Genomic DNA, 16,538 nt, shown 5'->3' on the forward strand with positions numbered 1-16,538 from the left:
CCGACTCAAAGTATGACTGTCTTGCCCTGAATAACCAAAACTCTACTTTCTGCGACAAAATAGTATTATATCTATTTTTCAGGTCGGGCCATCAGATGACATACGGCGCTTCAGCTCTGCCTCTGCACTTTTAATATTTCCTTTCAACTCCACGAGTTCTTGTGCTTTGGATTTTTTGATGAATGAGGCATACTGTATGATCCGACCCCTAAGAACCGCCTTAAGTGCACCCCAAGCCACACCCACAGAGGATACGGAGGACCAGTTGGTCTCCATATAAATATTGATTTCAGTCTTTAACATTTGTTGGAAATCAGGATTTTGCAAAAGGGATACATTAAGGTGCCAACTATATGATTTCTTTTTCTCTATATGTGGCAACACCTCTAAACTCACCAGGGCATGATCTGAGACTAAAATGTTTCCAATTGAGCAATCAACAACAGATGAAATGAGGGATTTGGATATAAAAATAAAAAATCTATTCTAGAATAAATCTTAAGGACTGATGAAAAAAATGTATAGTCTCTACCAGATAGGTTCAAAAGTCTCCAAATATTTGTAAGACCAAGATTTTTACACATCCTGTGAAGCGTCAATGTTGCTCTAGGGGGCTTACACACTTTTGCTTCACTATGATCAAGGACTGAATCCGTCAAAAGATTAAAGTCTCCTCCCAAAATTATACCATGAGGGGTGCCAGCGGCTTGCAACATCCCTTCAAGATCTATAAAAAAGCCCTGATAATCAGCGTTAGGTGCGTAAATATTAGACAAAATCAGACTTTACCCCTGAATTTCTGCTAAAACAATAATGACTCTTCCTAATTTATCATTAAACAGTTTGAGACATTTGAATTGTAGATGTTTACTTATCACTATAATGACTCCCTTGCACTTACTTGAGCCAACACTAAAGAAAACATGTCCACCCCATATCTTCCCAAATTTTTCAGCTTCCTGTAGGGAAAGATGCATTTCTTGAAGAAACACTATATCATATTTCTTACGTTTAAGAAAAGAAATAACCTTTCTTCTTTTTATGGGGTGCCCCAACCCATTTACATTCCATGTGGAGAGAAATAGTATACTCATATTAACATTGGGCATTTTGATATAATAGAAAAAATAAATTGTGTGCCAAAAACAAAATTATGAAGACCACATTTCAACATTAATGCAACAATAAAACCCCGAACAAAACAAACAGAAAAAAGAAAAACGTGTGCATTAACCCCGCGCACGACAGCGCCAGCGTCAAAGAGTCCATGTACGCCTACGAGAGCCCCCGCAACAACTTTGTCATCGGATTGCTCAACTTTGCCTCACAAATTTGTAAGGCAAAATTACATAACATCAAATGTTTTGTAAAACAAATTCCAGCCAGTAGGCAGAATAAACGCAAAGAATGTGTAGAATCATTCACAGAACTGTCTCGAAGGTGTGTTCCTTCACAAAACAAATTCCAGCCGATATAAAGCTGTTCAGTTTCCTCGGTCAAACAAACAAATCTTCAGTGAGCCAGCTGATGAGTGCAGCCGATGACATAATCATTCCAATGTCCCACGAAAATACTCCACGAATCATACTCCAGCCAACAGGAGGCAAAAGCACAAGGAACTGACAGATTCATCCATAACTGTCCCAAAGTAGTGTTATTTAACAAAACAAACTCCAACTGCTAGGCAGGACCAGCACAAAAGGAAACGAAACACACATCCCGGTTCCTCAGATGGTCAAGAGTCAATTCACTTGGAGGCCACATAAAAGTATATCCCATGATTTACACAGTCCGCCAACTTTATAAAAGACATCCTTTGTGTGGGCATGTAGATATTTTGCGGTCATCCGTAGTGTCTATTCTCAATCTGCCCAGGAACTTCATTGTAAAAGTGATCTTCCGTCAATGCAGAAGTTTCTTTAAGGAAAAGTGTTAATCCACAAAACAAAACAAACTCCAACCACTTGGCGGAGCCAACACAAAAAGAAACAAAAATGGTGCCCAGCTTCCTCCGAAAGCCAGAGTATGTACAGTGAGTCAATCCACTCACAAGAAAAACACCCAATGGTTACTCACCCATTGTTTCAATAAAAGACATTGCCTGATTGGGACATGTAAATACTTTGCTGCCATCCTTGGTGTTTATTCTCAGTCTGGCCGGAAACATCAGAGCAAAAGTGATCTTCCGCTGATGTAAGAGTTTCTTGCATTCCTTAAACCGATCGCGTTTCTCTCGTCAAGTTCGCAAAGTCCGGGAACAAGAAAATATTGTAATTCTTCCAAGAAAGCTTTCCTTTGCTCCTCGCCTGGTGCAACACCAGATCTTTATTGGATGATCTCAAAAATTTGGCCTGAATCAATCGGGGCCAGTCTCCCTCAGCAGATCTGTGAGCTGGGACTCTGTGAGCTCGCTCGATTTCCAGCTTGTGGCCTGTTATGTCAAACAGACTCGGGAAAAGCTTGTCTTGGAATTTCACCATATCTCTGCCCTCCTCATGCTCAGGAATTCCAACAATTCGAATGTTATTCCTGCGGCTTCTATTCTCAAGATCTTTAAGCTTTTCAAGAACATGTTCCAAATCAACTTTGGTCGCGGGCGGATTAGCGGCTAATTCCCTCTCTGATGCCTCCAAATAATTGATTCGTTTTTCAACATCTGTCACTCTTGTGACTAGCTCAGAGACATTTTTTTCCATCGCCGTAATCGATCCACATATTACAGCGAGATCCTCCAAGTCAGCAAGTACCTTCGTCAACATCACCGACATGTTGGACAGTTGATGCTGGATTCCTTCTCCCACTGCGCCATCCAAATCGAGTCCCCGGTCCACAGGCCTGTCTGGGCTTTCATCTTGAACCCGTAAGTGTCTTTTAATGTCTCCAGAGCCCGAGGATTTTGACTTCTTTGCCATGTTTACCTCAAACAGCAAATGTGTAACTGGGTGTATCGAATTTCACCAGATTATATCATGAAAATAATTTTAAAAATTAGCAAAGTGCGCAGAGCTGTCTCTCACACGTCTGCCCTTCGCATGGCATCACGTGGCTCGCCCTGGTTGTGTATGTTTATTAATAGCGGAACTTACTGTATATATTAAATATATTACCTGTGGATTTTCTTTGTTAAATATGGCACCATGCTGTTATGTAGAAAAGTTGATAAAAGTAGATAATATTAACATTACACTTGCTTGTAGATGTCTTTAGTTATGAACCCAAGAGCATCATAGACTTACTGGCCAGTGTCTATATTGTAGGCTTTCTTTTTTCATAAGATATCAACTACAGAACAATGCAATTTAATTACAGTATACGCCTAGTGCCAAAATACATACGCTAAAAAATAATAATGTTCTTGACAATCTGGGACCGTAGTGGGATAGAGAATATAATAGACTTACGAAATTAAACATTACATCATCATTTGTGTATTTCTATATATACTTACATTTTCTATTCACTTTTTATATTTATTATATTTTGTTTTTTTATCTCTGTCTTGTATTTTTTGTGCACTGGAAGCTCCTGTCACCAAGAAGGATTCCTTGTATGTGTAAGCATACTTGGCAATAAAGCTCATTCTGATTCTGATTGTGATCATTTTCTAGTTATATGAATCCAAGAACATAATATAAAATAGGTAATGTGTATTGCCCATCCAATATCGTATATCCAAAGCCCAGAACTGTAAAATAAAATTAATGATATTCTCAAAAGAAGATGGTGGTGGATGGACTAATGAAATTAAACATTATATTATGCTTCATCATAGAGATTTGAACTTCAGTACATAGTGATACACAGGTACAGAGTATATGCATGGCTATTTTATTTCAAATAATCTCAAAAATCAGAGAACATTGTGCCATGGAGGGACTTGCACACTAACTAAATGAGCAATACCACCTTATTCTGATGTGTTATATTTGAAATATGATCCTCAGAACACCGCCATCCACAGGTACAGTATATGCCGATTGGGCCTATCTGCAGAGCCCATAACAATATTATTTCAGATATTCTAAAAAAAATAAGACCGTAGTGGGCTGGATAAATACATTCACTAACGAAATCATGCATACGTCATATTCTGATATAACATTATTTCAATTTGATCCTCAGAACTCAGTCATCCATGTCAATCTACATAGCCCATAACAAATTTTTTAATCAGATTTCGGTACAACAATTGGCTATGCAATATGTTCTGTCGGCACATTCCGCACCTTTGTAACGCTGTGTTCAGAGAATCATATTGAAACAATGACACATCAGAATATGATGAAATTGCTAATTTCGTTAGTGTATGAGTCCCTCTATGCCACTACGGTCTAGTTTTTATTTTATTTTTTGAGATATATTTGAAATAATGTAGTTATAGGTTATGTGGACTGGCATAGATGGCTGTATTCTGGTCATAATTTTTTAATAATGTGTAGAGACGAGGAGGGCGGGGCCGGGCTGGAATGACACACGCCCGGTCCCCAATCAGCCTGATGGGTCGCGTGAGGGATAAAGGCGGCCGGGGACGACAGTTCGAGAGAGAGAGAATTACAGGCAGCTGTACTGTGTGTGTTTATGGTCGTGTGTTTTTGTTTAAGTTGTTCATTAAATTATTATTTAAGTTGTCAAGCCGGTTCTCGCCTCCTCCTTTCCCTTGAACCCCCTTACATAATGTTATATCAGAATATGATGTAATGCATGATTTCATTAGTGAATCCATTTATTCAGCCCACTACAGTCTTGTTTTTTTGAGAATATTTGAAATAATATAGTTATGGGCTACGACACAGCATAGACACTACCTGTGTATCACTGTGTTCAGAAAATCATACTGAAAAAATGACACATCAGAATATAATAATTCAAGATTTTTTTCTGACCACATTTCTTCCGCAAAGTTGACGGTTTTCCTTCCAGGTTTTATTAATGCATTGGACAGTTCTTAACCCAATTCCAGTGATTTCAGCAATCTCCTTAGTTGTTTCCTTTGCTTGATGCAGGCCAATAATCTGCCCCTTCTGAAACACTGTAACATCTTTTCCACGACCATGGGATGGGGGGGGGGGGGGGGGGGGGGCAGGCAGTGTTAGTAGCTATATGTTTATATACCATAAAATCAGTGGACATGCTGTAACAGTTTGGCAAAATCCTCTGGTGTTTTCCAGTCAACTTTAATATTAGGATTAAATGGGCAGATTCCTTTCATATCAAGCTTTATTGGCAAGATAAACTTAAGTGTACATTGCCAATGCATTGTATACATACAGATTTAAAACAAACTGAATGCAAAGTTTAATTTGCTGAAGTTTTAAATCACAAAACTATTATTTTCTCTGGCTGCCATTCAGTCTCTCTCACGTAAATGCTGGGTCTCTCTTGCGCATTTTGCTTTTGACACTGGTTCAAATGACAGTGAGTAACCATTTTCAGGCAAAGCGAAGAGATAAAGCAGCTTGCCTGTATCTCTCCCACACCTGGCTCTCCACTTGCGAGTGAAGTCTCCATTCTCCATACATTAAATTCCCTCCCATGTTTATTATGCCTGAGACATGTGTCACACGTAATGAATAAGCGTGCACTGCTCCACACAATCAGTTTCTGACCAGACCGGATATGTTATTGGCAAGTTTCATGAGACTCACTACATTATATCCCCTTTAGTTACGCTGGAATTTTTGGAGACATACTCTGATATGTCATATGTCTTCATCAATGACTCATTGCAGACTAGTGTACCGTTACTGCAGACTTGCATCGATGGGTACTTGAGTTTCGCCAGGCCTCTACTGGAGACCAGCTGCGACCCCAGCATCCGTGACCACCAGGGCCGCACAAGTCTGCATCTGGCCGCAGCGCACGGGAATGTGGACATCTGCTGCTTCCTGCACAAGTTTGGTGCAGACCTACTGGCCACAGACTATCAGGGCAACACTGTGCTGCACCTCTGCAGACACGTGGACACCATTCAGTTCCTGGTGTCCAATGGTCTCAAAATTGATATTTGGTGAGATATGCTGATGCTTAATTATTTGATAATCGTTGTTAAGTGTTTGTTTATTTGTTTGTCTCTGTTAAAAAATGGAAGTATCAAAAATGATAGTCTTACAAAACTTTACAATGGTAGACTATTGTCTGCTAAAATACCATAGTTAAAATAAAACTGTAATTTTGTTAGCCATCATTGTCATCCGAAAAATAATGGTATAACCTCCTGAGACCCGAGCGTAACTTCTGTGTGCATTTTCCATTTCCCTTTTTAATTTGTAACAAGTAGCACCTAATAAAAAAGCAAACTAAATAAATAAATAAATAATTCTAGACCAAATAGTTTTCCTAAAAATGTATGTCCTCATATAGTTTGTGGACAGCAGGACTAAGTTGTGAAATTTTAAATAGTACCAAGCTATAGAAACTGTTGGTTATTCATGCTTTTGAGAGGTTACAGACATTACATCAGAAATTAGCATAATTAATTCGTATTCAAAGTAATGGCCAGCATCATCCAGTCACTGCCAACCATGTTCAAATAAAATTATACTTTATAAATTCTGAATCTATGTAATGATTACCATTGTCTCATGTCTGCTGAACATGTTGAGTGGTTCAAACATCATCTGCTGCCTGAAACTGAACTTTTGGTCAGATTTTAGGAGTGAATTGACTAGGCAGCATAGAAAGCTAAAGGATGTCCCCTTGCTTCCTTGCTCCCTATTTAGTGAATGACTTAACCTCCAGTGTACTGTCTGTCTGCACCGGTCTCAGAAAAGTTCGCTATGTGCCTTATTTTCATCTTAACTCCATATAAAGCTTCTGAAAGCAAGATTTTTCAGCTTTTGGATGAACCCACTGATTCTCAGTGTGATAACAAGCAGTAAATATATAGGAATGCATTTACTAATGTTAATGAACAGAACCATTTTGTACAGTGATAATAAAATAAAATTTAGCTGCAAGCAGCGATGACGGGCCCAAGCGCAACTGGTCCTTTCGAACTGGTGGCTTTCAGAAAAAAATGCAATGTAGACACATGCATTTGGCATTTGACATTATTCTAAACAATTTTGCAGCAATTTGGGTAAATATAAGAGGACTATTTTAAAGTCTGTTGTAAGAGCCACACTTCTTGCTGCCAGGTGGTGGTGCTATGATGGTGACCCAAAATAGTAAAATCCATGTGATTAGCCCCCAAGACTAAACATACATCTAAATCACACATTGCACACAGAAAATATGAGACACTTCCTGTTTCCCATTTTTCGCCATTAATTTAATGCCTTGCCATTGCAACACCGTTCAATATATCAAAATCTGTTCACAATTTAGCATCTAAAATGTCTTGGCATGAACTTGCATAAATTTAAAGTGTAAATGTATTTTTTTATTTTAAAGTTCAGAGACTGCAATTAAAAAAAAAAATCAAAAATGGCCGACTTCCTGTAGGGCGGAGCTAATAACTATAATTATGAAAGATGTCCGACTGTATGAGAACTACAGTTGTGCTCAAAAGTTTGCATACCCTGGCAGAAATTGTGAAATTGTATTTTATTTTATTTAAGGATAGTGATCATATGAAGCTATGTATTATCACATAGTTGTTTGGCTCCTTTTTAAATCATAATGGTAACAGAAATCACCCAAATGGCCCTGATGGTCCCCTCGAATGTTTGGCCTTGTTACAGACAAACAAGGTGACACACACAGGTTTAAATGGCAATTAAAAGTTAATTTCCCACACCTGTGGCTTTTTAAATTGCAATTAGTGTCTGTGTATAAATAGTCAATGAGTTTGTTAGCTCTCACATGGATGCACTGAGCAGGCTAGATACTGAGCCATGGGGAGCAGAAAAGAACTGTCAAAAGACCTGTGTAACAAGGTAATGGAACTATATAAACATGGAAAAGGAAATATATCCAAAGCCTTGAAAATGCCAGTCAGCACTGTTCAATCACTTATTAAGAAGTGGAAAGTTCATGGATCTCTTGATACCAAGCCAAGGTCAGGTAGACCAAGAAAGATTTCAGCCACAACTGCCAGAAAAATTGTTCAGGATACAAAGAAAAACCCACAGGTAACCTCAGGAGAAATACAGGCTGCTCTGGAAAAAGATGGTGTGGTTGTTTTTGGGTGATTTCTGTTATCATTATGATTTAAAAAGGAGCCAAACAACTATGTGATAATAAATGGCTTCATATGATCACTATCCTTAAATAAAAGACAGTTTTTTTTTTTGCTTGATCAGTCACATTTTCAAAATCAATGCCAAAATGTCACAATTTCTGCCAGGGTATGCAAACTTTTGAGCACAACTCTATATATGTACCAATTTTGGTGACGTAGGTGAAAATGGAGGTGCTACAGAGACCCTCATATACGGCCATTTTAAAGTGGGTGCTACAAAGCCCCCTCTGCACTTTTGCCCAGCCCTAATGGCTGACGACTCTGATATTTGTGCAAAATTTCATTAAATTTTAAGCATGCCAAGTGCCTCAAAAACCCAAATATAGGAAGAAATGAATAATAACAATTAACGCATTGCCATGGCAACAGTATTTAAGATATCAAATATTCCTTTACAATTTTACATCAGCAGTGTCTTGACATTATTCTAAAGAATTTTGTAACAATTAATGTAAACATAAGAGGGCTATTTCAAAGTCTGTTAAAAATTCCATACTTCCTGCTGCCAGTTGGTGGTGCTATGACTGTGACCCATAATAGCCACATCAATGTGATCAGCCCTCATTTCCAAACATACAGCTGAATTTTCATCAAAATCACACAATGCACACAGAAGATATAAGGCACTTCCTGTTTTCCATTTTTTTGTTTTCCAGTCACATGAATCCCCTGGGAGGAGTATTTAAAAGTTCAGGGCCTGCAATTAAAAAAAAAAATGCATATTCAGTCTAAAATGGCCAACTTCCTGTTGGGCAGAGCTAATGACTCTAATCTTGAAAGTTGTCTGGCTTGATGAGAACAATATATGTAGCAAGTCTGGTGACCATAGAAGAAACTGACCCCACCATTTTTGTCAAAAGGTGGCACTACAGAGCTCCCCAGCCACACATCATGTGTTAACTTTTTCCCAGGCCTAATGGCCAACAACTCTGATGTGTGCAAAATATCATGAAATTTCAAGCATGCCACATACCTCAAAAACATGTGAATATACATAAAAAGGAATAATGACAGTTAATGTGTTGCCATGGCAACACTATTTAAGATATCAAGAATCCCCTCAGAATTTTAAATCTGCACTGTCTTGACATTATAAAAAAATTGAAGCAATTCAGGTAAACATAAGAGGTATATTTCAAAGTCTGTTAAAAGTGCCACACTTCCTTCTGCCAGTAGGTGGCACTATGACCGTGACCCACAATAGCCACATCAATGTGATCAGCCCGCAAGGCCAAACATGTGGCTCAATTTTTATGTAAATCACATGATGCATGCAGGAGATATGTGACACTTCCTGTTTCCCATTTTTTTATGTTACTTTATCGTGTCGCCATGGCAACACCATTCGATATATCAAAAATCAGTTTGCAATTTAGCATCGTCAATGTCTTGGCATGATGTTGTCCTGTGGATGCTGTGGACACATTTGGGTGTGACATTTCAACTGCTTTGAGCACAGTTGCAAAATGAGGATTTTCTTAAGTTATAGTGTCTCCTAGCATCAAAAATAAATGAAACTCGGCATGTTACCTCAGAGTGTTCTCTTGTCCATGTGTACAAAGTTTTGTTAAGTTTGAAAATTGCTCTCACAAAAGGCTAATTAGTCATTTTACATCACGCCCCAAAATGTATTTGTTTATATCTTCTGAACATTTTGACATATCAAAATTCTTTTAACAACTTTTTGTCAGGAGGGTCTGTAGATGACATACCAATGTATTTGTGCAAATCAGACAAATGGCCTAGGACGAGTTAAAAAATGTAGGTTTTTCATACAAGTCGCAGAAAACTTGTGTTGTAGAAATGGAAATTCATGTGACTGTATGATTTGAGGGGCACTGATGGATTCAGAAAAGCTATAGAATTTTATTCTAGCCTATACGGTTCTGAAGATATTAGCAAAAATGCAAATTAGCTAAGTATAGCGCCACTATGTCCGATTGTCACACATTTTATATACTGCTTCATGTAGACACCCTGCTTGTGTATAGTAAGTTTCATAACCATCGGCCATTCCCAATATGAATTATTAGGTGCTGAAATTTGACTGGCCGCTGGCAGCCATATTTGTTAATTTGTCGAGCACTTGAACCAAAGAAGATGCATATTTAATTTGAACTTTGTCACTCAAACAGCTGCGAAGTTATGACAGTTTTTTTATGTTGTAGCACCCCCTAGTGGCAGAACTGTATGAAACTTTCGGTACATCATCAAAATGTCCTGCTGACTACATATACTAAGTTAGGTTTTTCGGACAGAAATGAAATTGGAGATACACTTTGTAGGGTTTGAATCAAGGAATCAGAGGAATCAAAATATTTTGATTCTAGCCCTTATGGTTGAGATATGAGTCAAAATGTAAAAGTGTTTATTGTAGTGCCGCCTAGGGTCAGATGGGTGTGTGTTTGTGCACCTGAGTAGTGGGGGGGATTTGGGATCATCCTGCCAAGTTTAGTGTCTCCAATGCCTTGACACTTTTAGGGCAGAAGAAAAAATAAGAAAAAGGAAAAGAAGTAAATCAGTACAATTACAATAGGGTTCCAGCAGCTTCACTGCTTGCCCCCTAATAAGAAGAATAAGAATAATAAGAAAATCGGAAACAAATACAATAGGATTCCAGCACCTTTGGTGCTTGGACCCCTAATAATCCTTAGAAGAACAATAAGGTCTCCGCGATTTCAGTGCTTGGACCCTAATAATCCTTAGAAGAACAATAGGGTCTCTGCACTTTCAGTGCTTGGGCCCTAAATGTAACAAAATTTATATTGAAATGAAGCGAAATGACCCACAGTTATATTAATATTGAAATTTATTCAAAATAACTAACATGTTTTTCAACTTTTGAAGGTATAATGTCCCCAAATCCATGTTTGTAGACATCATGTTTATCAGTGCACTGACGAGTGAAAAATGTATAAATTTTTTGAAGCGGTATATCAAACAAAATTGCGACTCTACTCATTACACCCAAACAGGCTTCAATGAAAAAACATAGAGGTTTCTTACCAGAGGCATTTTTCTGCGCCTGCAGAAATGCTTCACAGAAATCTATGCCATGCTGTTGTGTCATGTGACTTGGTGTGGCAGAAGTTTAACCCTTAAATTACAGTCTAGAGTCTTGTGAACAGTATTCAGTCAGTTTAAAGTAATTTAAATTATGTGTTGCGTATAGCGAAGCCAAAATACAATTTCCACACATGTGGACGTAGGGTCACATGAGGATAAAAAAAACAAAATGACAAAAAGCATCTTGCACTGTTTGAAGGAGATATCACAGTATTTTATAATTATTTTAAATTAGTACTGTTAGTAGTAGTAATGATGTACAGTAGTAACTATGATATGTTGGCACAATACCATGGTTGCATTGGTAAATTTTTGTAGCTTATGCTTGTTCCAAATCTGACTGCATGCCATTTCTGATCGTTCTCTTGTATCTTAACAGTAACCATTATGGGTTAACCAAATTGGTGCTGGCTGAGAGGAGAGGGGTAAACAAAGATGCCATTAGGCTGCTGGAAGGGCTGGAAGAACAGGAGGTCAGGGGCTTCAACAGAGGAGCCCACTCCAAACTGGAAACCATGCAGATGGCTGAAAGTGAGAGGTTAGATGCCCCCCAGATAGATGCCCACGTTTAAGTATGATGGACATTTAACAGAAGAGCAGCTACAAAAATGACAGCCACAAAGTGGCTTATTGTACTATGTGTAATTCATTTCCTTTCTTAACTAGTGCAATGGAGAGCCATTCGCTGCTGAATCCACACCTGCAGAACAGCAAAGGTGTGCTTTCCAGCTTTCGCTCCATCTGGCTGGAGTTTGTGGAGGACCTGGGCTCCTGGAGGGTCCTGCTTCTGCTGGTAGTCATCACTCTCCTCTCTCTGGGCATTGCTTACTATGTCAGTGGGGTCTTGCCCTTTTCTGCTAGCCAGCTGGAGTTGATCCACTGAGGGCGAGATGCTATGGTACAGCTTAAGTGTAGTCCTGGGACCAAATGAGTCAAGCCTTGAACTTAAAGGCGGTTTGAGTGGACTCTGTACACTGAATGTTCCTTATAGTACAAGATTAGGTTTCATCTGGAGTTTGGATATGATCTTGTCATTCTCAAAGGTGAAGTAAAGTGGAGCTGTCCACATTTTTAGGACTAAGATATGAAGGAGAGAAGTGAAAGGTAATGGTTTGAGTATTTATCAGGAACAGTTTCATAAATATACACCAAGTGATGTTATCCTGTGAGGATTTCTCACACATCTTCCCATGTTCACTGAACACCAACATGGTCAGTTGGTTGATCAGTAGATGTATTAATTTATAATATCTCAATGGTAATGTAAATAGCATTAGATGACAGTTTTATGTTATATTAGATAGGGCATGATGGTTTTCATCCTAGCCTTATTTTTTTTATTATTTTTTTTGGTCTGTATATCAGAATCAGAATCAGAATCAGCTTTATTGCCAAGTATGCTTACACATACAAGGAATTTGTCTTGGTGACAGGAGCTTCCAATGTACAACAATACAAAAACAGCAGTAAGACATAGATAATAATAAAAAATAAAAAATAGAATATAAAACTAATTATACACATACGCACAGACACACACATACACATGGGTAGTGCAAATCTAATACAATCTGTTATGTATAGTGCAAATACAAATCTGTTATGTACAGTGCAAATGTTTTTTGTTTTTTTTCAGAGGAATGAAATGGCAGAAGAGGTTGGATGTGTTGGATAAAAATAAAAAAGACTAAACTGTGTATTGCAAATAGTTATTGCTCAATGGGGCAATTTAACTGTTCATGAGATGGATAGCCTGAGAGAAAAAACTGTTCCTGTGCCTGACGGTTCTGGTGCTCAGAGCTCTGAAGCGTCGGCCAGAAGGCAAGTGAGTGGGGTCCAGAGTGATTTTTCCAGCCTTTTTCCTCACTCTGGAAATGTATAGTTCTTGAAGGGGAGGGGGGGGGGGCAGGGGGCAACCGATAATCCTCTCAGCAGTCTGAACTGTCCTTTGTAGTCTTCTGATGTCTGATTTCGTAGCTGAACCAAACCAGACAGTTATTGAAGTGTAGAGGACAGACTCAATGACTGCTGAGTAAAACTGTATCAGCAGCTCCTGTGGCAGGTTGAATTTCCTCAGCTGGTGAAGGAAGTACAACCTCTGCTGGGCCTTTTTGACAATGGAGTCAATGTTGGTCTCCCACTTCAGGTCCTGTGAGATGGTAGTGCCCAGGAACCTGAATGACTCCACTGCTGCCACAGTGCTGTTTAGAATGGTGAAGGGGGTCAGTGTTGGGGTGTTTCTCCTAAAGTCCACAATGATCTCCACCATTTTGAGCATGTTCAGCTCAAGGTTATTTTGACTGCACCAGACAGCCAGCTGTTCAACCTCCCTTCTGTATGCAGACTCATCGTCATCTCGGATGAGGCCGATGACAGTGGTGTCGTCTGCAAACTTCAGGAGCTTGACAGAGGGTTCCTTGGCTATGCAGTCGTTGGTGTAGAGGGAGAAGAGTAGTGGGGAGAACACACATCCCTGGGGGGCACCAGTGCTGATTGTACAGGTGCTAGAAGTGAGTTTCCCCTGTCTCACAAGCTGCTGCCTGTCCGTCAGAAAGCTGGTAATCCACTGACGGATAGACATGGGAACAGAGAGTTGGTGTAATTTATTCTGGAGTATAGCTGGGATGATGGTGTTGAAAGCTGAACTGAAGTCCACAAAAAGGATCCTTGCATTTGTCCCTGGTCTGTCCAGATGTTGCAGGATATGATGCAATCCTATGTTGACTGCATCATCTACAGACCTGTTTGCTCGATAAGCAAATTGAAGGGGATCTAGAAAGGGTCCAGTGATGTTCTTCAGGTGGGCAAACACCAGTCTCTCAAATGATTTCATGACCACGGACATCAGGGTGACAGGTCTATAGTCAGTGATTGAGCGTTTGAAGCAGCATGGGACTTCACACTGCTCCAGTGATCTATTGAAGAGCTGTGTGAAGATGGGGGCCAGCTGGTTAGCATAGGATCTAAGACATGCAGGTGAGACGCAATCTGGGCCTGAAGCCTTCCTCGTCTTTTGTTTCCGAAAGACGAGGCTCACATCATCTTCACAGATCTTAAGTGCAGGTTAAGTAGCAGGAGGGGGGAGGAGGGGGGTTGCAGGAGGTGTTGGTGTTTGTGTGAAGTGAATGTCAGAGTGGGTGTGGGGTGTGAGATTGGGCCTTTCAAATCTGCAGTAGAACACATTCAGGTCATCAGCCAGTTGTTGGTTCCCTACAGGTTTGGGGGTAGGAGTCCTGTAATTTGTGAGTTGTTTCATGCCACTCCACACTGATGCAGGGCCGTTAGCTGAAAACTTGTTTTTCAGCTTATCAGAGTGTCTTCTTTTAGCCACTCTGATTTCCCTGTTCAGTGTGTTCCTGGCCTGATTGTACAAGACTTTATCCCCAACCCTGTAAGCATCCTCTTTGGCCTGACGAAGCTGCCTGAGCTCTGCTGTAAACCATGGTTTGTCGTTGTTGAACTTTAAATAAGTCCTAATAGGAATGCACATATCCTCACGGAAACTGATATATGATGTAACAGTATCTGTGAGCTCATCCAGGTCTGTGGCTGCAGCCTCAAAAACACTCCAATCTGTGCAATCGAAGCAGGCATTGGTCCATCTCTTTACAGTCCTTACTACTGGCTTGGTTGATTTTAATTTAGGTTGGAAGAAGATGAACCAGACAGTGATCAGAGAGTCCCAAAGCTGCTCTAGGGACAGAGTGATATGCATCCTTTATTGTTGTGTGGCAATGATCCAGTATGTTCCTGTCTCTGGTGGGGCATGTGATGTGCTGTTTGTATTTGGGCAGTTGACCTGTGAGATTTGCTTTGTTAAAATCCACAAGAATAATAATAACTGAGTCCGGGTATTGTTGTTCCGTGTCTGTGATTTGATCAGTCAGCTGTTGCAGCGCTGTGTTCAAACATGCGTTTGGCGCGATATACACACTCACCAGAATAAACGAGGAAAACTCCCGTGGCGAATAGAAAGGCTTACAGTTAATAAAGAGCGCTTCCAAATTAGGACAGCACATCCTCTTTAACATTTGTTATATCTGTACACCAACTTTCATTGATATAAAAACATGTTCCACCGCCTCACGTTTTCCCCGTTAACTCCGTGATGCGATCCACTCTGAACAGCTGGAAGCCCGGCAGATGTAACGCGCTGTCCGGAATGGCTTGACTCAGCCAGGTTTCTGTGAAGCACAAGGCAGCAGAGGTTGAAAAGTCCTTGTTTGTGCGGGTGAGGAGATGTAGTTCATCCGTTTTGTAAGGAAGAGAGCGGAGATTCGCAAGATGAATGCTCGGCAGCGTTGTTCGAAGCCCCGCCGACGGAGTTTGACCAGCGCACCGGCTTGTCTTCCTCACCTGCGTCTCCTGAACAACAAAGCCGCGCCTCCAACTAAAATGTCTAGCAAAACGTCTGAATATTAAAAAACCGGGAAAAGATTGTCTGGTACATGCTGTCGAATGTTCAGCAGTTCGTCTCTGGTAAAACTGACTGGAAAAAGATTACTAAACACAGGACAAACAAACAAAAACAACAAAAGAACTGAGGAGCTCCACACTGAGGCGGCCATCCACGGCGCCATCGTGATGTTATGATGTATATGCTTGTTATGCTGGAATTGAACTAACGCCTGTTAACATATTCATTTAAAATGTTTAATGTTTAAAATGTTCCATAACAAAACAATAAATGGCAAGCAAGAATTTCTTGGACAGTTGACAGTGACCACTCTGTCAACTCAGTTGCTTAATCAAGAATATTTATGTTAACAGTGTGTGAACAGCTTTATTTGTACGTATTATATCAAAAATTATCTTTATGTTTGATATAATAAGAATATTTTCACTCTACAGAATATCGATTGTGTTGCTCTCAGCAACATTTTCCTCCACAACAAGACTAAATGACAATGTTATGATGATATGTAGACAAATATGGCCTAAATATTTACTCATTGTCTACATTGTTATTTTCCATTACTCAAATATGTCCATACAGCTTTTGGTAAAGTTTTAATTTTTGTTATTATGCAAATAAATGTGTCATACAAAATGTCTTCTTGTCAGCGTGTTTCACATAAATGAGATATTGTTCTTTTTAGCTCCATCAGACAATATTTAGGCTACCTCCACAGGTTAAGTACTCACAAAGTAAAGAGATGTCCCTTTCACTCAGTCCTCATATCAAATCAAATCAAATCCCTTTATTGTCACTCAACCATATACACAAGTGCAACAGTGGGTGAAAGTCTTGGGTGCGGTTCCAAGAAACATAGCAGTACGACAATTACAA

At 39.6% G+C, this 16,538-nt stretch overlaps 1 protein-coding gene across 1 annotated transcript; it reads left to right on the top strand.

The window, feature by feature from the left end:
* The first annotated feature begins 5,696 nt into the window (after positions 1-5,696).
* LOC127452139 (ankyrin repeat domain-containing protein 46-like) lies at positions 5,697-12,131 on the top strand. The gene is made up of 3 exons (XM_051717367.1): positions 5,697-6,007; positions 11,628-11,786; positions 11,915-12,131. Exons 1-3 carry the CDS (start codon positions 5,697-5,699, stop codon positions 12,129-12,131), a joined length of 687 nt encoding a protein of 228 aa, XP_051573327.1.
* The last annotated feature ends 4,407 nt before the right edge of the window (positions 12,132-16,538 follow it).

The sequence above is a fragment of the Myxocyprinus asiaticus genome, chromosome 2 (genome assembly GCF_019703515.2).
Source record: "Myxocyprinus asiaticus isolate MX2 ecotype Aquarium Trade chromosome 2, UBuf_Myxa_2, whole genome shotgun sequence".
NCBI lineage: Eukaryota > Metazoa > Chordata > Actinopteri > Cypriniformes > Catostomidae > Myxocyprinus > Myxocyprinus asiaticus.

Coding starts and splice junctions, on each gene's coding strand:
- LOC127452139 (XM_051717367.1), top strand. CDS start 5,697: ATGTCATATGTCTTCATCAATGACTCATTGCAGACTAGTGTACCGTTA. Junction 6,008..11,627: donor GGTCTCAAAATTGATATTTG/GTGAGATATGCT, acceptor GTATCTTAACAG/TAACCATTATGGGTTAACCA. Junction 11,787..11,914: donor CAGATGGCTGAAAGTGAGAG/GTTAGATGCCCC, acceptor TTTCTTAACTAG/TGCAATGGAGAGCCATTCGC.